The 25,827-nt window shown below is 38.6% G+C and overlaps 2 protein-coding genes across 3 annotated transcripts in view; one reads left to right on the top strand and one right to left on the bottom strand.

Annotated features, from left to right (window-relative positions):
* The first annotated feature begins 2,329 nt into the window (after window positions 1-2,329).
* LOC127424755 (peptidyl-prolyl cis-trans isomerase H-like) overlaps window positions 2,330-25,827 on the top strand; it is a 42,074-nt gene continuing 18,576 nt past the window's right edge. Inside the window, exon 1 of the mRNA XM_051670190.1 lies at window positions 2,330-2,503. Within this exon, the coding sequence (XP_051526150.1) occupies window positions 2,438-2,503 (66 nt within the window). The 5' untranslated portion in view covers window positions 2,330-2,437. The remainder of the gene's footprint in view (window positions 2,504-25,827) is intronic.
* LOC127424742 (probable G-protein coupled receptor 160) lies at window positions 11,608-17,966 on the bottom strand. 2 transcript variants are annotated; one of them, XM_051670172.1, is made up of 3 exons: window positions 17,836-17,966; window positions 12,894-13,941; window positions 11,608-12,445 (listed from the first exon to the last, which is right to left on the bottom strand). In XM_051670172.1, the coding sequence occupies exons 1-3, from the start codon at window positions 17,877-17,879 to the stop codon at window positions 12,269-12,271; spliced, it is 1,269 nt and encodes a 422-aa protein (XP_051526132.1). In that variant the 5' UTR covers window positions 17,880-17,966; the 3' UTR covers window positions 11,608-12,268. The 2 variants fall into 2 exon arrangements, with proteins under 2 accessions (XP_051526132.1, XP_051526133.1); XM_051670173.1 differs by lacking the exon at window positions 17,836-17,966 and adding an exon at window positions 17,558-17,700.

Raw genomic sequence — 25,827 nt, 5'->3', positions numbered from 1 at the left:
GGAACTATAACGGGCGTTACTCAATCTGTGGGTATTTTCAAATCGGGATGGGCGTTTTTCATCTATCCAATGAAAGTAGGAAATCTCAATGTGGTAATCAGTAGGCATTAATAAACCAGGATGGGCGTTTCTAAACTACTCAATAAAGATAGGAAATTTCAATGTAGTAGGCAAATCGTGTAAAGCGATTGAAAAACGCCCATAGCGGTTTGAAAACGCCCTTTCATTGGAAAACGCCTATTTTTTTTTTTGTTCTGCAGAGACACGTCTTGTGCTGAGTTCAAAATGGCGTACTACCAATACTACTCTTACTACTTCTGACATGTTTGTCTATGGTAGAAATAGTAAGAGTAGTATGGTAGTACGCCATTCCGACGTCCGCCTAGGTCTGCACTGGACACACTCTCTGCTGCCATCTACAGGAGAAAATAAACCATGTACTTTAGCTGTTGTAAAAGATTTCAAGACAAAAATGTGACTGTGTAGGTCTGCACTATTTTATTTTATTTTATTTTTACAAAAGTTAATAATGAGTTGAATTAATGTGTTAATGAGTCGGCATGTGAAAATATATTGTATTTATAATTACAACTTGCCTCAATAAAAATGTGAAAACTTGCAGTGAACGGATATTTAGAGAAAACACATATTAGTTTAATTGCACTTTTACATATTAAATACATTTACACATACCAACTCATTAACACATTAATTCAGCTCATTATTAACTTATATATAAATATTTTGTAAAAAAAAAAAAAAAAATCTTTTAAATATATTTATGATATTTAAAAATTGGCAGTCTTGCCTTGAGATTGTAAAAATACCAAGCAAGCATTACAGATAAATGCAGTACTGATTTTTGTTTCATCAGCCAGCTGAATAAAGCCAGCTGAATAAATGAAACATTTATTCAGCTGGCTGATGAAACAAAAATCAGTACTGCATTTATCTGTAATGCTTGCTTGGTATTTTTTAATGTGAACTTGATATCACAACTCTTGTGGCCCGAAAAGCACTGTATCGTGGATTCTCTGCTTCATGGAAGGACACATAAAATGAACATTTACCTTGCAACCTCTCTGCGACCCCTAGTGTGAGAAGCACTGTTTTAAAGTATCCTCTTTTGAGCACCACCCACTCATTAACATAAAATGTACATGTTGAAACGTGAAAATGAAAATTTAAATTGAAAAATAAAATATAAAATTAAAAATAAAATTAAAACTGAACTTTGCATTTAAATTTAACATTTGTCACTATTATTTCGTGAATAATAAGGAAAAGCTTAGTAAAAGTTTTTGTTATATGAAATGAAAATCAAATCACTTAATTCTATTTTTAATTTTGGCACATCTTTTGCGGACAATTTTTAATAATGAAATGGTTAATCGGGTTTTCATTATCACTTTTATTCTTTTATTCATTTATTTAAAATTGGCAGAATCTGCCTTCCATACTTTTGCTTTAAAAAAATAAAAAAGGCAATTAGCACGAAACAGCTTGAAACTTGGGCGGGGGTTTTGCTTTTCAGAGTGTTTTTCAAATTAATGTCTAAAGTTTCTTTGTCATTATTCAGATGTAAAGAATGATCCAGACCGCGACTTGAAGAAACACCAATCACAGGCGTTTCTGATGACCACAAATGGTATTTTAAAATAATAATTTCATAGAGATTCCCAGTTGCATATCAGATAACAATCATTGGAATAAACACATTTAAACGAATATATTTTGTTATGGTACAAATGTCTCCAATAAGAACGGAAAACGTCAAGACATTCCAAAACGACCCAATGGAGGATTTGTAGAAGTATCAGAGATTCTTTTACTTACTCTACCAAATATCCACGGCTCTATCGTAGGATGGAGCGTAACCTTCTACTAGCGTGTTACGACAGTAAGTCACCGTTTGCGGATACCATACAAAAGAATGAGAAGAGCCGTAAACAGACACCTAACTGTCGCAAAATTGTCAGCGTCTCTTCTTAGAAAAAAGCAAATTTATCTTAGTAAATTCGACATATAGTTAATTCAAAACGGATTTTTTTTTGTGTAAAACGTGTTGAAGATTAGCGGAAAAGCGGTCAATTTATTAAGGGATGAGCTGTTTCCTCAAAAAAGCATTTTATTCAGCACACTGAAGCATCTCGTCCATAGAAATCCATTCAAAAATTACGGGCTCTTGTCTCCCCGACAGCGCACCGCTATAGATTGTCTACGGGTCCGCCGCGTAATGGTATTTTAGACCAAGTGTGTAAGCCCCTTACAAGGGCTCTGGTTGGACCTTTAGAATGTCTTCTCTCATCTTCCGTAGTGACGTCATAGGTGGACATTTTTGAATTGTTCCTTCCTTTCAAACTCATGGTGTGTAAGGTGGACAACATTAATAGTTAACATTTCTGCTGTCTGGATTCTTATAAGCCCGAAAACAACTATGAACGTTCAGCCTTCAAACCCCAATAACCCGATCGTGTTTTTCGACGTCACCATCGGAGGGCAAGTAAGTTCCAGAACCCGCTGCTGTTTCTCATTAGCACGTCAGCTAACTGAAACTACATCACACTGAGGCTGTGGTTCAAAACCTACTGAGCTAAAATGTTGGGTATCATGGACGCGTGCAGAGTCTGCTGTCATAGAGACTGAAATACTGCACGTCGCATTTATAATATTCATAATAAAGAACGGTCACAATCGTTTGTGATGCCATAAAGTGCTGTCTAGGTAGTCAGCTCATTTGGTTTTGACACACATCCTAAAACAAGACATGGTGAGCCTGTAGCATAAATCCGAATAAGTGGATCAAAAACCATCTGTACTGCTTCAGTATATTATAAAAAGAAAGTGATACCTGCTTGCTGTCTTCATGAAGAATATATATCTGTATGCATGACATGTTCAGCTGCTTGCACAGTATTTACTGCCATTTAACTAGCATGTTTTTGTTGTTTTTTTTTAGATTAACTTTAGTTCTGTATGGGGTCCAAGAGACCCCTATGCTTTATGTCTACCTGTCTTTCTGAAAGTAACCTTTTTATTTTCCATTCAAATTATTTTATTAAATTTCTCTGACCTAACCTTCTGGTTTACCATAAAAAGGGCATGCACTTTTCAGTAAGGTGATAATTGTCCACGAAAGTAACACTATTTGTGTTTGAGGTCCATTAGACCCCAGCTATAATACATTGCAGTCAAATACATTGAAACAATGAAGCAATATCACACAAGCAAAAGTGCGATATGGCCCTACATCAGCACTGCTGTGATTCGGTAGGTAATCACAGCAGTGCTGATTTAGGGCCTTATAGCACAATTGCGAGTGTGATATTGCTTATACAGCAGTTCAATGAACAAGTACATTTAAAAAAAAATAATTAGTACAGTCATAAAAAACACATTTGTGCATGGAACTACTTTCTTACGTGACGGATCAGAATCTGCCATTGCTGGTTTAAACCAAATGATGCATCCAAGCCTTCGTTAGTAATTCAGAAATGTCACTTTAGAACTAGTATCACGGCTGTTTCTAACAAGTTATTGGACAAACAAGGATGTGTGTGTGTGTGTGTGTGAGAGAGAGAGTGAGTGAGTGAGAGAGAGAGAGAGAGAGATGGAGTGTGTGCAATCATATGTTGATGATGCTGTAGTCTGTTAGTCAGCTTTCTGAAGATAATGTCATTTTGGTGAAATTCATCCTATTTTCTCAATGGAAAAATAGCCGTCCAAGCGGGGATATTCCTCCCTATTTCGCGGTAGCTGGTGCGCAAGAGTCTTTCACTATAGAAACTGCAATCTCCTCAACCATTTTGAACAGTACTTCCGGAAGCGCCTTGAGTTTGTGTAATTTATCAGTCTGTTGTGTCTCTCAGATGTGATGAGCCTTAATGCTGAAGTTGTTAGTTTAAAGCCATTTCCTAGCTTTAGTAGTGTAGTAGTAATACAAGCGATCACGGAGTGCTGTAGAATGTAAACACTAACGCAGACTCACTTCACATCACCTGGCTCATATTACACACAAAAATGGTCTTTTGCTGCCACCTGCTGGCTAAAATATGTAATCTCACAAAATTAAATGTAAAGAGACAGATAGCTCTTAACACATCTGCACTGCTCTTACACTTTAGTTTAGAACGGCATGAACACAAGCAGAGTGATACAAACAGGGAAGCATTGTAGTGCTGATGGTGTGAGACCAGATTCGAGGACCAGAACTAACTGTTGTATACATAGTAATATAGTTCTACAGATTGTACATTAACCTCAGAATCCTATTTATTCATGTTTAAATATGGGGACTCTGAGACTCGCAACAGGAGTAACGTAACATTTTTCATGGAGGACATCTAAAGCATGTTATCGTACATGAGTTGAAATCTTGTTTATAATCAGTTCTCATAAATTTAGTAAAGGTCATGATGACTCATGAAGTGGGCCTATCATCCGCATACAATGTAAAGTGTGTCTTTTGAACTATTAAAGGAGTGTTTGTATTCAACACAAGTTAAGCACAATCAACAGTATTTATGGCATAATGTTGATTTCCACAAATATAAAATATTTGAACTTGTACCTTATTAAAAAAAAAAAAAAAAACGGTTACAGTATAGTACTTACAATGGAAGTAAGAGAGGCCAGTCCATAAACATAAAATACAATGTTTAAAATGAATACACATTATAGTCACAAGTAGTATATATTATACATGTTAAAGGTGCATTCAGTAATTTGGGGCACATTTAAAAAGTTTTACACATTAATGAATGAATTGTGTTTTTGTGAAGAGTGATCTGAATGGTGTACACGCACATGAGATGAAGACTGTACTCATAACAGTTTTTTACAAAAAGTGTTTTTATTATACATGGTGCGGGTCACCCCTTCAATGTGTTTCCCATTTGTTGAAATCACATGACCCGTGGTGTTTCACTAAATGGCGAAGAAAATCCTTGCGCTCATTGGCTGCCATCTATGTAGATACGTGTGTTTATTTATGCTTAGAACAGTGTTGTTTGGTTGCATGAAGGGCGATAAGCAGTTCTCTAATAAAGGTAAAATTAATGTGAAACATACAGTCTCCAAAGATTGTTGATATGAGGAACAATAATAATCTGTCCTTAACTCTAGAAGTCTGTTCACTTGAATTCTGACGTTTGTTTTTAGGAAAAGCAATTAGATTATAGTAGTAATAATTAACTTTAGAAATTACCTCAAACTTCGAGGGGAGGGCAGCAGAGATGATCATGCTGATCCACGTCGATAGATGGCAGTACAACATCTAAAACCTCTGTCACATTGGTACTTAAAGTACACGAAGAAGAGCAATGCTAACGCTAGCTAGATAACTGCTGAATGCCCCTTTAACATGATGTAAACATGACACAAATCTCTGTTACTAATTAAATTGTCACTTTACAACTAGTAACGAAGGCTGGTGCTGTTTCTAACAAGTCTTTGGAGAAACAAGGATGTGTATGTTTGTGTGAGAGAGCGAGAGCGATTAAGCTGGTGCGATTACCTGCGTCTGTCGCGATTCCCAAACAGTAGTGTAGTGTTAGTCAGCTTGCTGAAGATAATGGGAATTTTGGTCAAATACATCTTATTTTCTCTGTGTAGAAATAGCAGTCCGTGCGGGGGTCACTCCTGAGTATTTCACTGTAGATGGTATGCAAGAGTCATGCACTATAGAAACCGTTCTCTCCTCTGTTATGTTGATTACATCTCCTCACAACACGGAAACTCCGGTGTCAGGTAAGTGCCCTGAACATGTGTGATTAGTCCGTCGGATGTGTCTCTCAACTGTGAGAAACCTTAATGCTAAAGCTGTTCCCAGGTGTAGTGTTGTAGTATTCCGAGCGAGCATGGAGCGAGAGACGATGATGACTTCAAAGAAACCACTCACTGATTGAAGTGCGCTGACTCAATGCATGTCAAACTTTACTGGCTCATAACACATAAAAATGGCCACCTGCTTGCTAAAATCATTAATGTCACAGGGAAAAATGAAAAGACACCCATCTAGCTCTTTTACACACCTGCGCTGCTCTTACACTTAAGTTTAAAACACCACAAACGCAAGCAGAGTGATACAAACAGTGAAGCGTCTTGAGTGCTGATGGTGTGAGGCATCAGTACTCATGGAACATCTCTTGTCCAATCAGATACGAGGACCAGAACTAACTGTTTTTTGAGTAGGGGTCCTCAATGGGGGAAGTACCGCCCCCAGGGGGCTTTCAAAGAATGCCAGGGGGTGCTGAGAGCAATTCAGTAGAGAGGGGGGCATTAGGTCACAAATGGGGGCGTTTATCAGTCATATTAATCAAATCAACAGTATCAGCAAGTTCCTCTGCATAAAAACGTTTATTTGGACTTGGAATATAAGCAGTTCTCTATTATATGGTTTGGTACGCATTTGGACTGCGGTTCATCTGATTCTGAAGTTTAGCGATTCATTTGAAGTATCTGGTTTAGTGGCGTCAAATAGGCAGGCGAAGTTGCAGCCTCCCCCAATGCACCTAAATGGCTCTGTAGAATTCTCTGGTGCAAATCTCTAAATCACCCTTGGTGAGTAAACTAGTTTAAAACCACATTCAATTATCAACATTCTAAATAGCATCGACAAGATGTACCGAAGAAAACACTGTTACATGCACAGAGAGATGACTGAATAATCAGAATAATTTAGCCACAAATTAGGTGTTAACTTTGCACTTTTTATAGATGTTAGAGACAACATTATTGTTGTTAATGCCTGTAAATTTACATCTGCATCCAAAATATGCAGAAAATATGCTATATTATTTGTCATTTCACTTATTTTTGGAATATAATAATAGTACCACTTTTATTATTTGTTTCTGTTTTCACATTTTCTTTTTATAGGCCCCAAAGGTCAGGGAATCGGGGAATGAAGTTGGGGGCCCATTCATCAAAAAAAGGTTGAGAACCACTGTGTTAGAGTCAGACCTTCAGTAAAACTGTGAACAAAAGACACCAAGAACTGTGATTCAATAAAGAGTAAAAATATTTTATTAAACAGGAAAATAAGATGCATCAATATGCAATATATCAACAATTAAACCTACAGTCATAAGCAGTTCTCATAATCGTTTTAACTGAAGTACCTTGTTTAGTAGTAAAGACAGTGCTTTGGAGATGAGTATACATTTGTACTGTGTACCTAAACATTTCACAGCAACTTTACCAAAAATCTTGTTTATTAAACACTTCCCCAAACCGAACTTACCGACAAATTTATCCACCAAGAAACATTTAATTTATTAAAGCATGAAAACCAAAATCAGCAGTGCTCCACTCCGATCAAGTTTTCTCAGGTATCTTGTCTTGTTCTCTGGTGTTAACTCATCATTGTGTTTCTGCTGGAACCGCTGTTGTGATGACATGATGATTGATTTTAGTCTTGAATCCGGTCTGCTGTTTCTCAACTACTGTAAACCATGTATCCTGCATAAGGTCGACAGCAGCTACAGCGCTCTTCTTTTGGCTTCAGTTTTTGTCAGCTGACAGGCGATAAAGATTCAGTTCCAAGTGTAAAAGAACTACACAACTTCTTTTTGTCATGTTTCTGCCTGTTTTTGTTTCATAGAAATGGATGAGTAACTATGGTAACAGGGCATCGCTTTCCCCCACTCTTAACCATGCCCTCATTGTGTGACGCATTGCCCACTATATCTACTATGATAGGTGTGGGTGAGAAACGGATCAATATTTAAGTCCTTTTTAACTATAAATGATTCTCCCTGTCCAGTAGGTGACGAAATGCATGAAGAATGCTAATCGCTAAAAATGAAGAAGTGTGTGAAATTGAAAGTGGAGATTGATAGTAAAAAAGGGATTTTTAGAAAAATATTTCATATAATGCAAGTGATTAGTGACCAGGGTAGGGTTGCACCAGCTGTGCGTAAGTTCTCACTTAAGTTGGGACGTAAAGTTCACACTAAGAGCTTAGTAACTACTAGTTAGTTTGTAACTAAGTCAGTGCTTAATTTGGTTGCACCACCTGTTCTTAAGGCAAGACTTAACTAGTAGATTGTAAGCTCTCTGTAAAGTAATGCGTAGTCGCATAATATGACGTTTACCTGTATTTATCTAATAAGCAGCCTTCAAATTTGTACACGGAAGTGTTAAAAAGCCGTGAACTTCAATTTGATCTTGTTACGGTTGACATTTACATTTATGCATTTGGCAGACGCTTTTATTCAAAGTGACAACCCCCCTGGAGCAACCTTAAGTGCCTTGCTCAAGGACACAATGGTGGTGGCTGTGGGGATCAAACCGGCAACCTTCTGATTACCAGTTATGTGCTTTAGCCCACAATGCCACCACCACTCCATCTTGTGGTTGATGTTCAAACCTTGTTTGTTCACGTAACCGTCAGCTGTAATAAATTATATCCCCATTAAAATACGAAACGTAATAAAAGTAGATTTGATAAATAGTATATTTACCCTATGTAAATAACAATATTATAGGAACTGTATCTAAAATAAATGAGGGGTGATAAATACATACTAATACAACAGACTGGAAAAACAGACATTTTATTTTTCATTTTAATATCATATATATATTTTTGGAATGTGTTGAAACCTTGCCACTGGGCAATGCACCCTGAAAACTGCACCGTTAGATCGGTTTCATGCTGAAGAGCCGCTTAAAAGAATGTTTTTTTTTTCTCTCTCTCTCGTAAATGTCAACATCATAATGTATGTCGAAATGATTGATGCCTGTCACGCAAAACACGAGCTCATTGATGTCATAAAATATCAGTATGCTTTTTTTTTTATTCCATCCATTACGCCTGGTTGGAGGCTTCCGTAAATATTTAGTTTATATGTAGGGTTACGTTCTACCTAAATTTAATGGTGCAATGCTCAAATATTTAGGAGTGCGTAAATTGAGACTTAGTGCCTATTTACGCCACAACTAGGCTAAGTTTGAACTAACACACAGCTGGTGCAACCGGCCCCTGATCTCAGAAGTTTCAAAAAGTACTCCAGTGGTTAAATCCATATCTTCTAGAGCGATATGATAGTGTGGGTGAAAGACGGATCAATATTTAAGTCCATTTTTACTGTAAATCTACACTTTCACATCCACATTTTGGTGTGAAAGTGACTTTCACATTCAGCCATCTCCATGTTGGGGCTGGTCAAAGGTGGAGATTTATTGTATAAAAGGTAAAAAAGTAAACTCAGTCGGAAGAAAATGAACGAACTTTACATTTCAGGGTTAACACAACGTACACCCAACATATTTCATCTGAATGTATCAAAATATTCACTCAAACATAGTAACTATCAAACAGTCATGACATTTGAAACATTCGTGAATGAAAATGTGTACTCACGGGTCTTGTAGTGTTTTGCTGCCTCATCTTTCAATAATAGTTCCTTTGCAATCATACTGTGCCTGTTTGAATCAAATCTAAGCTGATTTGAGCCCAAAAACATACAATCCAGTGAATCCGCACTGAAAGTTTGTAAAAGTTGCGCTTGTGCCGCTCTTAAAATGTGGCTCACATCGCCGGAAATGCATCAAAACGATCAAAGACATCCATCGACATCGAGTGCATGTTTACAAAATACCAACAATTAAATATAGCACAGATGGGTGCAAAAATGGTCCAGGATGCCTTCAAAACAGTTAAAAACAGCACAGCTTAATGAAATAGAATGGAGGTCTCCTTTTTAGAGTTATAACTTGACATCACGTCTTTTAACCTTTTCATTAGTAAGGTCTAAATTCTTCTGCAGTGCCCCCTGGAGTGAGTTATTTTTGCATGTGACACTGCACAGCAGGTAGTGGTGGGCAGAGTGTAGAGGAGTATTTTTTCTTATTATTTGTTGTCATAAAAATATTAAATAAAATACTGTATATAATATAGAAAACATGAACAATGGGTTATGTCTGCTGTACTATATTTGTTTTATTTCGTTTTTATAGATGTAAAAAACAAATAATATCAGCAGTCTGGTTTGCCTATATGCAAATGTTTGACTTCTCAGACATTGGATGTGTGTGACAAGCACTAATGTAAACAGACTTGGCTGCATGCATCGGATAATCACATTCGATCAGCATGTTTTCACTGTGAGTAAATGAGTTTTAAACTGTTATCGTGTCTGTTTCAGAAAACAAACGATTTATGAATGAATGTTACATTTATATAGCGCTTTTCTGACACTACACTCGAAGCGCTGTAAACAGTGAACAGGGGACACTCCTTAATTGTTCAGCATCCACCTGGATGATGTGACGGCAGGCATAGTGCGCCAATACGCTCATCACACACCAGCTATTGGTGGAGAGGAGAGAGTAGAGTTATAGAGCCAGTTAATGGATGGGGATTATTAGGAGGCCATGATTGAGAAGGGCCAATGGGGGAATTTGGCCAGGACACCGGGGTTACACCCCTACTCTTTACAAGAAGTGGGATTATTAATGACCACAGAGAGTCAGGACCTCGGTTTAACACCTCATCTGAAGGACTGGAAAGACTGCCTGAAAAGACTGTTTGAGTTGCTGTTTGTGTGAATGAAACCTAATAAGTAGACGTGGCTGCATGCATGTGAAGATTGCATTTAGATATGATGGCTGTGCATATACAAGCTGTGAACTGTTATCGTGGTAGTTTGGTGACAATTAGGCTGTTTGTTACATAAAATAAACATATTATGTGCTTGAAAAGACTCTGAGTAACTGTTTGTTTGAAGAATGACAACTGCTATGTGTGATGTTACATATTAAAGGGTTAAATGAAGCGTGATGCATGAAAATGTCAAAGCTGTTCGTGTAGTGTAGAAAAACTTTTAAATCCATATAGGCACATAAAGGTGTTCTGTGCAAGTCTCCTTTGGAAGATTCTCCCATGACAGGCCCCGTCTCCTTTCACTTGTCTGACTGATTGTAAACACCAGTTAGCAGGGCCAAGGGTACAATGACAAAAAATAGGTGTTGATGTCTTGCTGAAGAGGTCATATGCAGATGTATTTGGTCCGTGTGGCATCTCAAATTCCACAAATTCTAAACGGGCAGTTTCAACATCCTGGTTTAAATAAATGCTATTTTTGTATTCAGAAGAAAGTTTTCAGTTCTTAAACTTACAGTATGTTTTTATTGTATAATGACCTCTTATATGTCAAAAGATCAAGGAAAATTTTATACCTCAAGTTATGATCCCTTAATGCTATGCTTTTTTTTTTTTTTGCATTATAATGTCGGAGAGCAATAGAGCAAGCTTATCATGAAAGTAACGTCACAATGCAAAAACTCTTAAAGGGGTCATGATTAGAGGTCGACCGATAGTGGGTTTTGCCGATACCGATAACTAAGTTGAGAAAACGGACCGATAGCCGATAGTTTTTAAAATGTATAATGTGAATGAAAACTTTCCACCCAATGTAAAATAGGGCTGAACTTTAGTAAGTATTACTTTCCATAGCGATACTTTAATACATTTCTCCCATACTGGTAACATCTTCAAAGCCTTTGCCATCTGAAATAAATGAAAATATTACAGACCAAATGTGTTGTTGTTCAGCAGTAACATAAAACACTGCCTTACAAAGCCAAATAGCAACTGTATGCTTCATCACTACTGACAATTTTTGTTATATTATTTTATTGTCATGTTAAATCTATAAATTGATAGCCAGCTGCAACAGGTAAAGAAATCTGCGTGATGAGGTAGGAGTGGGGTACCTCTAAAAAAAAAAAAGTTGAATGGCTTACATAGGAGAATTGTGCAATGACATGACTTCTATATTGGGAAAATAAGATGATAGCCTACAAAATTATACAAATTTTAAAGCTGCAATCTCTAATTCATTGGTTTTACGTCAAGACAAATATCATTTATATGACATGAACATCATTGAGGCTTCAGCCTTTAATTAAGTCCTGGACAAATGAACAACGTTCACAGCCTCACCGTGGCTCGAGGCCCCTCTTTGACAGGGGCCCCAAGCATTTGCTTGGTTTGCTTGTCCTCTAGCTTCGCCTCTGGCTAATGTCCATTTGCCTGTCCTCTCCACCTTGTTGACAATGCAATTCTCAAGTGCAGCGATTATTTATAAACAAATTAATTATCAAACTACCTTTGGTTGTCTTGAATTACTGATTTATTGTACCATGACAGTAATAATAACATACATTGTATACATACTTTGGCTTTTCTCTATCGATGTTTTAAAACCGCATTTAAAGCGTCTGTCTCTATAAATAGTCAGTGGTTTTTTAAAAATTTTATTTAACCTCTAGAGGTTCCGTTAGACTGTAGAACCAAGGAGTTCAGACTGTAGAATGCTCCATTAGAGGTCTTCACTGGCCCAATTCTGTGGATCACTAGAAGAAATTTTGAAGAAAGTTGATGCTGCTCTTTCCCATACAGTAAAAGTGAAACGGGACTGAGGCGTGAGTGTTCCACCTAAGAAAGAACATCATTCAGGTTTGGAAGGATACGAGACTGAGTAAATAATGACAGATTTTTTTGTGTTGTTTGAAATATCCCTTTAAGTACATAGAAGGGTGAGCCACAGTAGGCCAACATTGAAATCCAGAGCAATGCAGTTCAAAATCAGAGAAAATTCAAGACTAAGGATTCAGGATTGTTGTACAAAAATGCAAGTCCAATAGGTCACTAGATTCTCAACAGCTTTTATTTTTTGTAACAGTGACAGTCACAGAACTCATGTTTCCTGTTATCATTTCAGATATTCTGATATAGAAGAGCATTCTGTTAGTTTCCCTGTTATTTGTTCAGCACAGTTAAATTGATGTAAAAATGGCTTACACCTGTACTGTGGAACAATGCATAGATTAGGGTTGTCACAATACCATAATCATATCTTATGATACCTTGAAATGGCATATACCTCTTGAGAAGGTGAAGTGGTCAATATGTGTAGTCCCTTTGACAGCTTTGCGGCAACGGTTGGTGATGTTCCTTTGCTCAAGTGCCAGTAGATGCTCCACAAACAAATATCATCTGGGAATTTGCTGAAATGTCCAGTCTTGTCACTCATGTGCCAAAAAGCAATGCCAACCAGTAGACTGTTGGCACAGGCCATCCATAGGAGGTTAACACTGGCATAAGCTGGCACTACACAACCCAACAAGTCACATGCTACACACATAAACAGGTAGGGCATCCAGTTGACAGCAAAACCTAGAGTCAAACTGGCAAAGAGAGGAGGGGAACTTTCTTGAATTTCCCAATTTCCATCTTCCCCAACCAAACTGTCAGGTAAGTACTGCTGTTTCTCAGGATCAAAGGCACTATATCTTTGCTCCATTTCATTGGCCCTTCTAGTCCAGCCAATTAGCTTATTTGAATACAGCAGAAGTATGAGTCCCACCACAATGGATACTTCTGCGCTAAAATGAAACACAACATTAGATCCCTGCACGTGACACACTAAGACTCTCACCTCTTTGTCTTTGTAAATCTCTGTAGGTCGCGTGTTGGTGTGGTGGTAGGAGTATACACACACTGATGCCCAGATAACCGCAACTGTAATGCAGTAAATAACTGTCCTGCGCTGGGAGCTGTGCTCAGTAACCAGGTGTGGGTATGTGGCGTAGTCGAATGCCCCAGCGATGAGAATGGGTAGAGGTAGCAGGGCGTAGATAGCCGAGCCATGTGCCAGGATAAAGCACATAGAGGTGGAGGTAGGTAGGTGTTCTCTTAAGAAACATGCACAGGTGATGGCACCGACCAGTAGTGCATCTGCCACATACACAGAGATGCTGCAGAGCCCCAGGAATGACTTGTGAATACTTCGCATCCAGAAGGACAAAATTAGTGTGTTCAAAGCCACTTTGCAGCACAAAATGAGCAGGTACTGCAGGCTCTCATTATGGACGCTGGTCTTGTTTGGCTCAGGTGACCAGAGAATGGCCATCATTCTATCTGATGATGCCCTGAAAACACAAAATAATCAAAAGATTGGCCAGCTATTTGAAATGAGCTAATACACAACATGGCCAAAAATATGAGTACACACAAACACCACACCTAAACTCAGCAAAAAAAGAAACGTCTCTTTTTCAGGACACTGTATTTTAAAGATAATTTTGTAAAAATCCAAATAACTTTACAGATCTTTATTGTAAAGGGTTTAAACAATGTTTTCCATGCTTGTTCAATGAACCATAAACAATTAAAGAACATGCACCTGTGGAACGGTTGTAAGACACTTACAGACGGTAGGCAATTAAGGTCACAGTTATAAAAACTTAGAACACTAAAGAGACCTTTCTACTGACTCCAAAAGAAAGATGCTCAGGGTCCCTGCTCATCTGCGTGAACATGCCTTAGGCATGCTACATGGAGGCATGAGGACTGCAGATGTGGCCAGGGCAATAAATTGCAATGTCCGTACTGTGAGACACCTAAGACAGCGCTACAGGGAGACAGGAAGGACAGCTGATCGTCCTCGCAGTAGCAGAGCACGTGTAACAACACCTGCACAGGATCGGTACATCTGAATATCACACCTACGGGACAGGTACAGGACGGCAACAACAACTTCCCGAGTTACACCAGGAACGCACAATCCCTCCATCAGTGCTCAGACTGTCCGCAATAGGCTGAGAGAGGCTGGACTGAGGGCTTGTAGGCCTGTTGTAAGGCAGGTCCTTACCAGACATCACTGGCAATGCTTGTGGGCACAAACCCACCTTCACTGGACCAGACAGGACTGGCAAAAGGTGCTCTTCACTGACGAGTTGTGGTTTGTCTCACCAGGGGTGATGGTCGGACTCATGTTTATTGTCGAAGGAATGAGCATTACACTGAGGCCTGTACTCTGGAGTGGGATCGATTTGGAGGTGGAGGGTCCGTCATGGTCTGGGGCGGTGTGTCACAGCATCATCGGACTGAGCTTGTTGTCATTGCAGGCAATCTCAACACTGCGTTACAGGGAAGACATCATCCTCCCTCATGTGGTACCCTTCGTGCAGGCTCATCCTGACATGACCCTCCAGCATGACAATGCCACAACAGCTACAACAGTCTGTTTTTATTGACCTTCTCTACTCGCTGAAAGATGCATATGGACATATACGTTCTTCGGCTAGCCTCGAGGGGTTGAATACACAATCAAGGACTTTCACAAGGTAAAGTTACTCCATGAATCGCACCTGCCTCGTTTGGAAAAAGCATGCATTTTCTTCCTTGGTTCAGTTCGTATAGGCATAAATGAACACGGCAATCGCACTCGGATCCGCACCAAAACAATCCTTGACGGAGGTGAACCCTGTAGGACAGCTCGTCACTGTAATTTATCATCAAAACACATATATAGCCTTTTGGCGAGAGAGAGCTCCGTGAGAACAGATTTTTACAGTTATTTTTACAGTTCTTTTTAAAAATATAATCTTGTGAAAGCGTACCAGAACCATGCAGAAAATGCAACATTGTAAATATTTTAACCCGATTCGGAACAAATCAAGCAAGCTACAGGTGTGAAAACACCCTAAATCAGCAATTGTTTATACATAAGTGGTACTGATGTTATTTAGGCGAGCTCCACATGACGGAATCTGAGAGAGGGAGTTGCGGGAATCGGAGAGAGTGAGTCGGTATGTTTGTCACCATTCCACCATTTTGTGTTGGCAAGTGCAGGCGTGGCTCATTCATATGAGCAGGTAGGGCAGAGCCCCACCTAAATATTCTTCCACTTGAAAACATAAATCTATACTACGAACTGCCAATAATGTAATTTGTTTACCTGTAAATTTGTTCAAAATGCTGACATATATATTTAAAAACATCCTTAGTATAATTTTTCTCTCATTTTAAGTCATAATGTAGCTGAAACCTCCATTAAACTGTGTTTGATATAGATAAACATGGAACAGAGAATCTGCTGAACTCCACAGCACCCCTCATTTCTTTCAATAGAAATCTGTGGTCTAATATGGTACTGCAACAAGCCCTCATTGAGATGCATTGGGGCTGAATTTAATTTGCCCATGAACATAGAGCCAAACCAAAGGTAACTTCAGTATAAGTGCACGGCAAAAAATGTCGAGCGCGATCGATGAATGTGTCGTTTCTATTGCAAATTCAGACAAGTTGGCCATCAAATAACTTGAGCCTGACAAGCCAGACATAAAATTGGTTTGGAAATCAAAAGACAAGGGTAGGCGATAAGACATTATATTTATTGTGTGACAAAAATTTTATGTCAAAAAGCCTTGACTCTGTAAACTGAGTAATATGTTATGTTTCCCATATTCACTTTTTCATTCTTAATTTGCAAGGGGATAGTGTGGTGTATACAGTAGCGTAACATTTCTACTGCAAACCTGTTTACTTCTTGAACTTACTGTGATTTAAAACATAATTATTATTTTTATTGTTATTAAGCATTTCATTTTTTAGTACTGTGGAAATGTTTAAATGGCAAGTAGATAATTCTGTTATATTATTTTAAGAATAATGAGGTTTCTTTTCTTTTGCAAGATCTCCCCAACCTGCCTGTGGTCACAAGCCACTGTTGGGCAAGTGTGTCATACCTTCTACTGAAAAGAGCGAGATCTCCGCAAAAAAGTCCTCATGTGTGAAACTCTGAAACCAAAATGGAGTTGTATGGAGTCTACTAGTGTGGCAATGACTTAAGCACAAAATGCACTTCGACTTTGACGCGAACGCTCAGCGTCTGCGTACAGAGTCTTTCAAAGTATAATCTATTTGATGGTACGTGCATACACAGGCAATTGGGGCTAATGTGCTACGATAAGACACCAAACTATTTTCTCTTTAGGAGATTAGACCCATAAAGATGTCTTTATATTCCTTCAATGCAAATATATCCTGACCTCCTCATACACTCGTTCTTGATATGCACATCCATTGTTGTTGTTTTTACCTTTGTTTTCTGTTATTTACCGGCGATTATGTCTTCTTCTAGCATGATTTCATGACAGTAGTGGCTCAAATGTGAGTATTGCCACCTTGTGGACCTACTAATTTGTGCAAACAATTCCAGGCACATGCGCATTCTCCGCGTCCAAAGACGCTTGGTTAGTAAAATTGGGCTGCGCGCGTTCAGTGCTCGAGCACTCTGCTGATGACGAGATTTGCGTCTCACGTCCTGTACGCGGACGCTCAGTTGGTGCAGGACAAGTTATGTACCAAAGTTTAAAACTTATGGTTAGGGTTTTGTTTAACTTAAGTGCTAAGTATAAGCATTAAGCTATGACCCAAAAGACACACTGTGGACTTAAAATATACACTATGCACTAAGCCATATAGTGTATGAGTTTTGTAGTGTAGTACTCTCCCAAATGGAACAATGTTTTTTACTACAAGGAAGCATTCGCCGTTTAACTGCTGATGAAACACGTGATGTGTTGCTGCTACCTTTTATCGTGTTTGCCAAACTCAGTCCAGCACTTATCTCAATTACCAGACATATTCACACAGCGTTGGGTGATGGTAAAGCATTCAACTCAAATTAGCAAGATGCTGTCTTCATTATTTTGGTTGAACATGTACATCATTTGGGTACTCTTCATTGAAGTGAAGTACCTGAATGAGAAAGGATATTTCCTCCTTTCTATTGTGCAGAAACTTCTGCTGAGTTTCTGAACAAACCTGCTCAGCAGGATTTTGTGGTCTACCTCTAGTCAAAAATGTAGTTCCAACAAAAGTATTTCTTCCAAAGTAAATAAATAAAAATAAAAAAAATATGTTTTTACAGGAGTATACACTGTGTTTTAATTTCAACTTCAAGTAAGTTTTCAAGTATATCTAACCCGTTCCTTGCAACGTGTTCAAATAACAGCAGGGTAATTAAACAGTTTTACCGTGAGTAGTTGTTGTGATCCTGATATGTGTTCAAGCGCTCCATCAAATTCAAGTGTATCTGTCAACTTGTGAGTCTTGTTTGATGAGAAAGCGAGACCTGTTTCTTTTCTGTCACAGCAAGCTTTTTAAACTACACCCATTTATCTGTAAATGCTTCTTTTCCGGGTGGATAACCAATAAGTGATTGGTCCTTACTTTGTGGACTGTGCCCATGTGACTTTTTAGAATAATAAAGAATTTTATAGCAAGTTGTGATACCTGTTTTACAACCTGCACACCACATTTTGCAATTCAAATATGAGTTAACAACCTTGACTGAGGCTTAAGTTTTGTTTTTGGTTGGGGTTGTCCCAAGTTATGAAATGATAATTGCAGGTAGTATTGCATGTTTCAGCACATGAATCAGCTCAAACTTGATGTCTTTGTGTTATTTTAAAGAGTCCCTTCAGCTATAGGTGGGGACCTGAGCTCTATTTAAAGATGTCATTTAAATGGGAGATCATATATCTAAAACACCTTAGAGGCTGGGGCCTTATGCCTTACATTTATTAATAATGGGGACCACATGGACATTTAGAGGCAGTTTCTGAAACAAACACCTGCATCTACCTAATATACACTAATGCTATGTAAAGATGGCTTGTAGTTTGTAAAGGCTTGTGAAAATGTACATGTCAGACCAGAGTTATAGATTTGTATTTAGTTTCAAAGGAATATTCCTGTTTCCTTACAAGTTAAGCTCAACTGACAGCATTTGTGGCATAATATTGATCATCACAAAAATTTATTTTGGCTCGTCCTTCCTTTTCTTTAAAAAAAAAGCAAAACTCTGGGTTACAGTGAGGCATTTACAATGGAAGTGATTGAGACATTTTTGAATGTTAAAATACTCACTTTTTTGAAAGTATAGCCAAAAGACAAACAATATGTGTGTTAACGTGATTTTAGTATGATAAAATTGCTTACTAACCTTTTCTGTTTAAAGTTACAGCCAATTTTACAACATGATGATGAAATGTCAACAAACCCTGAAACCCTAAAAATTATAATTTAAACAGCTTTACAGCTCAAATAATACATGAGTTTCAACAGAAGAATTAATTTAAGTGCTTTTATAAAATTATAAGCTTCACATTTCTGGCTTTAAACCCTCCAAAAATTGGCCCCATTCACTTCCATTGTAAGTGCCTCACTTGAACTTTAATTTTTGCTTTTTTTTTTAAAGGTGCCGTATGTAAAATTCAGAAACCCTTGTTATTAATGGCACCTGTGGCCATTAAGTGAACTGCAGCCAGCTACAGTTCAACACTGTTGAATAGCGGAAGAGAAGCACTGAGGCAAGGCTTTCGGGAGCGTGCATAAATGTCACATCCTTTGGATTTTCCCAGCAAAAGTGACCCGCACCCTTCGCATGAAAATCAGTCTACAGGCTTTAATAGGCAATCTAGGAAGTCCGCGAAGGGCTCATTTTTTTTGTTGCATTATAAGCCGTTCACACATTGGCAAAAAACAATTTGAATATTACATGAAAATTGTTACATATTGCACCTTTAAAGAAAAGGAGGGACAAGTCAAAACAATTTTTTTGTGGTAATCAGAATTATGCCACAAATGCTGTCGATTTAACTTGTATTGAACTTGGAAATGGATAACCTTGATTTGTTTTTTAGTATTTTAAGTTTTTATTTAGTCTTTAGGGCTAACAAATATTAAAATATGTTTTACACTGTTAGTTTTCTGAAGTCTGTTTAGTGTTAATCCTATGGCATTTTTAATGCAGGTGGTTTGTAAAGGTTTACATTTTTTGATGCACTGTTTCAAAAACTAAAATTAATTTGTGGTCCTTTTTTAAGTCATAAAAACATTTAGTTTCATTTTTTCCAATTATGTTAGTTTTTATATCAGTTAATGGAAATGTTTTCATTTGGCTTTTGTTTTAGTTTTTCTTAACTACTATAATACTGGGTCTGACTCATGAGAAGCCAATGAAAATGACCTAAACTATTGATTATGTAAAACAAAATTTGGTGAGGTGAACTTATTTGTACTAGAAGTATTGCCATTTGAAACGGAATAAGCAACGAAACAACAAGGGCGGGACTTGATTTTATTCATCTGGAATTCAATCAATTGTTAAAATAGGGTATAACATACCAGAATGGAGCCAAACCTGAATGGGAGTTTGCTAAAACGATGCCTAAATAGCTATTTGGTGATTGGTTAATGTTACGTAGTGGCCTGTGTGGCCTAGATGATGTCAAAGAGAAAAACAAGTCAGAACAAGTCTTTATATTTTATAAAAATATTTGTCTTCACAATCTTTTTACTGTGGAATAATGTGGACTGATGAATTGATCACATTAAGACCAGGAAAGTTAAAGATGCACTCTGTAATTTTTTTCCTCATTAAAAAAGTTTTATTCCAAAAGAAGTTAATTGTAATTTTGAAATGTATGTATAAAATAATGAGTACTCACACATGAGTTGAAGACTCCAGTCTAGTGTTATCACGGTACCAAAATTTCAGTAGTTGGTACCGATACCAGTGAAATTTCATGGTTCTCGATATCAATTTCGATACTACAGCAAAAATATGCAAATATTATAATGTGCTATTGAACACACCAGTTTAGTTATTTTTAATTATTTAATAATTATAGTTTAATAATTATTATTATTATTTTCCAGAACTTTTCAGAAATTTTTTTTAAAGTTTAATTTAATTTCATCATCAAAATTGTCTAATCAGTAAATTCTTAAAGCTTTTAACAAGTGAAAATAGAACTTTGCCACATGTCACTGTCATGGCTACGGTGAGTTCACCGGTTAATTCTGTTGATTTTTATTTTTTTTTCTCTCTCCCTCATGTCTCGCAGGTGGAGCCGGCACGCATGATCAGTGTTTCCATGGGAACGTTGATTGTTCCCGGGGATGCGCTGATTATGCCACTGAATAACGTGCTAGCTACACCTGTTCCACTTTGATTGCACTCCCTACTTAATCCTTGTGTGCCCTCACTGTCTTCGTTAGATTATTGCTTGTGCTGTCAAGCGGCTTACCTTGCTCTCTTTGTCTAGTTGGTGCTGTCTCGTGTATCTGTTGGTTGCCTGTCTCTGCCCACGTGCCGGGAAGTGTGGTTACCTTCTAGTTTGCGCCTGTCCTTTCCGCCCACAAATCGCCATTGGAGGATTCCTCGTCTCTGCCCGCGTGTCGTGAATAAGACTGCCCTCCTTTGTCCGGGCTTTGCTCTCTGCACCACACCACGTTTCAATGGACTCTTCGTTCGGATCTGCTCCTGACTTCCACAACACGTACACCTGTCCACGAACACACTCATCCTTTGCCCGCTGCGTGGCCACAATGCACACACAGACTTGTTCCTCGCCTTCTGCTACTGCAACCGCTGCTGGGATTCCTATTCATCACCAGCACAGTTTGTTGACATTTGTTGTTAATAAATCCTTTGAACTGTTTTTCTGCTATTGGGTCTCTGTCTCACTCTCGCTCTGACAGTTATTGCATTTTTTTTTGGCCAAACTTTTATTCAACAGCTGTTTTGCTTGTGATATTTTGATTAATTATTATTAGTATTATTATTATTATTATTATTATTACAGTGAATATTACATTTTACTATACAGTTGTAATATATTTTTATTCAATTTCTTCAATTTTAGGCATCTAGATTTTATTTTGAATCGTACTTTTATTATGATGTATGTTTTTTGCCTGATGCTTCACTTTCCTGATCAGTTTGCATCACAGCTCAGTGTAATCATTGAAGACTTTTAAATCATGTCTGAAATCTCATCTGTTTACACTGTCCTTTGAGTCTGACAAATGAAATCTAAGACACAGTTTTGGAGTGTTTGTATTTTAGACTACTGGTGTTTGTGTAAGTGGTAATTTTGCAATGTTATGTTTGAAATTTTATTACTGTGAAGCACTTTGGTCAACTCTTATAACTGCGATATAAATAAAGCTGAGTTGAGATTAAAGTGCAAATGCTGTGATTGTAATTATATAAATATATATTTGACATGCTGCGTGGTTCACAATGGATAAGTGCTCTGCTCTGTTATCTCATACAACGTGAATGATTCTCAAAGTCTGTGGAGTTTCTTTAAAATATTTAAAGTACGCAGCTCTTCCACAGTAAGATTGCAGCCTTTAGCGGTTTAATAAATCACACTAGGACATGTCACGATTTTAATTTGATTAATTGTCCATTTCAGTATACAAGGAGTAACGGAGCACGCGTTCAGAAAAAGCCTGTGAGAATTTTAAAGCAGTCGTGTGTCAGTCATACTGCGCGCTGCTACCAGATTGAGTCGGTGCTCGGTACTGCAGAAACACTGGTATCGTTACATTTTTTTAAATTTTAGTATCGAATTTTTTGGTACCAAAGTAACTTTACCTTTGAAAACACTACTCCAGTCATATCAGTAACTTTATAAAAGCTGTTTTATTCTACATGGAGAGGGTCCCCTCATGGGGGCGGCCATGTTTTTTTTTTTTGGGGGGGGGGGGATTTTTTCCCCTTTTTCTCCCAATTTGGAATGCCCAATTCCCAATGCGCTCTATGTCCTCGTGGTCGCATAGTGATTCGCTTCAGTCCGGGTGGCGGAGGACGAATCCCAGTTGCCTCCGCATCTGAGACAGTCAACCCGCGCATCTTATCACATGGCTTGAGCGCGTTGCCACGGAGACATAGCGCGTGTGGAGGCTTCACGCCATCCACCGCGGCAACCACGCTCAATTCACCATGCGCCCCACCGAGAACAAACCACATTATAGCGACCACGAGGAGGTTACCCCATGTGACTCTACCCTTCCTAGCAACCGGGCCAATTTGGTTGCTTAGGAGACCTGGCTGGAGTCACTCAGCACGCCCTGGGATTCAAACTAGCGAACTAGCGAACTCCAGGGGTGATAGCCAGCGTATTTTACCACTGAGCTACCCAGGCCCCCGGGGGCGGCCATGTTTGGATCACGCGGCCAGCTGAATACTAATCGCTTAATCTCAGTAAACGCAAAGTGCCCATTTCTCAAAGGTAGGTTTAATGGGGAGACACCTTCTATAACTATTCAACAATATTGGTTAACATTTCATGCTCATGCTCTACTTTGCTTTTGTGTTAGATCCTGTCAGAGTTACAAGGACTATGGTAATCAATTAGCCATTTACCATAGTCAGGTTTGTCTAGGAGTGCACCAATCCGATACCTGGATCGCTTGATCCAAATTCTATACTGTGTGTTAGGGTGCATCTCAATGAGTTCAGGTAGTCCTCTAACTGATCAGCTGATTCGGCCCGGCCACACCCTCCTCCTTGTCACACTCCTTCCCCGTCCGATTCAGGCTCGGGCACCACTGGTTTGACTAACTACCTCCCATCTCTGGAGTGGAGACGCTGCCCTTCCGGCCGTTCTGTCAACCGGTGGTCCACCCCGCCTCCTGCGAACCTGGGGGAGAGACAAGGGGAGTGCACTCAGGTAGTCAGGCCACTGATCATTGAGTTGGCCATTTTTAAGGCTGTCTCATTCGCAAAATCGTTCCAGTGCACTGAAATGTTCGCTCCCTAAAAAATCCCACAATGCACTGTAGAAACCAGGGCGCATCGTTGATCACTATGTTCCCTTACCGGAAATGTCGTCACGTCTTCTGAAGTCTCTCAAGTCATTAGATGACAAGCACAAGTGTAAAACTATGAAGCCTTATTTATATTTTCTCTTCAAAAGAGATATTGTTTGTAACATCTTTCACTCATAATTACCATGAAAGTGAAACAATCTTTTAAATGTTTGAGTTGTCAAAAGGTTTAAAATACACTACTATATATATTTATGCCATTTATCTGTTATAATAACACTGTACGTTTGAATATCTTCAACGTAAATGAATGATAGTGTCATTTATACAGCGATGTTGATTAATAACAGCTGTGCTTCAATGCGTGAGCTCATTATCGTGTCGCACGTGATTGAGTCACAAGTGTCCCAATGTTCAGTGGATCAGTACCCTTACAAGTAACCGAATTTGTGTTCACGATATACTGATTCATGACATAGGGAGCTAGGGAGCTGATTGAGACACAGGGTCAAGGCTAATTTAGGGTCAAGGCTGATTTATACTTACTGGGAGAACAGGCTTCGCTTAGTTTGCCTACAAATGATGACGAAATGCAGTGATGTTTTTGTTCTGCCAAGGTGTTCGTTTGGTGATATTTCTGTTCGTGTACATCTGTAAAATTCTTGATCCTAGAGAACACCTCTGGTCCAAGAGCACTGATGATTGGTTACAACTCTTTGTGGGTGTGGTTTGGACGTGACACTTTATTTTCAATCACATGTGCCAGCTGAGGAGTTGTTACCTAGGTTACTGTCATTAAAATGGATATCTTTGAAGCCCGTCTCAGAGATTGTGCGGAAGTATACTTTTTTTTTTTTTATAAATGATTTGCAACACAAACTCTACAAAGACTGCGCGGCCAAGACAAATGAGTAGAGAGAGATTTGAGTTTTTAAAAGTGGCCGTAACAAGTTCAATAAAGCAAAGAAGGCTGTGAGGGATAGACTTGCAGTCTGTTCGATGGGCTGTACTGCAGTTTAAAGAGTTTTTGGATCGTTCAGTGGACAAAACAATGATAAAATATCTGTCCAAGAACATTCAGTATACAAAGAACTACAGACAACATGAGTTGTGGAAAATCAGATGTAATCTAGGAGCTTTATAGAGCTTTATACGTGCCATTGAAGAGATGGTATGTCTATCCCTCACAGCCTCGTTGTCATTCTCATTAAAAATCAAAGATGGTGCTAGCGTGAATATGGCTTTACTTGTGGCTGGAACAGTACGTTAAACACCGTGACATCACCCTCAGCTAACTCCTTTTAAAACGAAGTCACATGTAGTGATGCTTTTATCATAAACCTTATTTTTCTGTTAGCAAAATACCATATTCATAAATACAAAATATCCAAAAGCAAAACACACTTTTTTTTCTTTCTTTTCTTTTTTTTCAATTTGGAATGCCCAGTTCCCACTGCTTAGTAGATCCTCGTGGTGGTGCGGTTACCTCAATCCAGGTGGTGGAGGACAAATCTCAGTTGCCTCAGCTTCTGAGGCAGTCAATCCGAGCATTTTATCACGTGGCTCACATCGACTCCAGGGGTGGTAGTCTGCGTCAGTACTCGCTGAGCTACCCAGGCCACCCGCAAACCACTCTTTTTAAGGTTCAGACATTAAATGAAAAGTATTTTGAATCTATTGAACTTTCAAAAAACTTGAAAGCAATAAGGACTGTGTCTTTAAATGAAGACTTGGGATTCAATCTGGATTGAAATATTTATAAAGGACCCTGGCCTGTTGTATTGTTTTGTTGTGACAATGGTAATTATTCTTATTGTTATGAACATTGTTGCTATTGCTAGGATAATTGGGGCCCAAGCACTGAAAGTGCGGGGCCCTATTGTTTTTCTAAGGATTATTATTAATTAGGGCCCAAGCACAGAAAGTGCGGAGGCCCTGTTGTTCTAAGGATTATTATTATTAGGGTGCAAGCACTGAAAGTGCAGAGGCACTATTGTTCTTCTAAGGATTATTATTATTATGGCCCAAGCACTGAAAGTGCAGAGGCACTATAGTTCTTCTAAGTATTTTTCTTTATTCTTCTTCTTTTCAAGGTTTTTGGTACTTTTGGGGGTACTTAACATGTGTGAAAACCCTTGAAAGTTTGCACACACATCAGAGTCATGGGTCATTAGGGCTGGGAAAAGTTGCGGGGCGGGGGGGGCTCTGTAGCGCCACCTAGAAGATGGCATGTTCGGGGGCTCTGTAGCTCATTCCTTTTGAGCTACCATCACCAAACTTTGTACACATATAGATCTCATCAAGCCAGATAACTTCCGTGCTGACAGTCATAAGCTCCACCCAACAGGAAGTTGGCCATTTTGGATTGTTTGAAATATGCATGCTCTGGAATTTGAAAT

This window comes from Myxocyprinus asiaticus, chromosome 33 (assembly GCF_019703515.2).
Source record: "Myxocyprinus asiaticus isolate MX2 ecotype Aquarium Trade chromosome 33, UBuf_Myxa_2, whole genome shotgun sequence".
In the NCBI taxonomy this organism is placed as follows: domain Eukaryota; kingdom Metazoa; phylum Chordata; class Actinopteri; order Cypriniformes; family Catostomidae; genus Myxocyprinus; species Myxocyprinus asiaticus.
This window is presented reverse-complemented; position numbering and strand designations above follow the sequence as displayed.

Excerpts from the sequence above, each read along its gene's own strand:
- LOC127424742 (XM_051670172.1), bottom strand. The coding sequence starts at position 17,879 with ATGGAGCGCTTGAACACATATCAGGATCACAACAACTACTCACG. Across the intron at positions 13,942-17,835 it reads GATCACAACAACTACTCACG|GGCATCATCAGATAGAATGA; the intron begins GTAAAACTGTTT and ends TTGTGTTTTCAG. Across the intron at positions 12,446-12,893 it reads CCACTTCACCTTCTCAAGAG|GTGGAACACTCACGCCTCAG; the intron begins GTATATGCCATT and ends GTTCTTTCTTAG.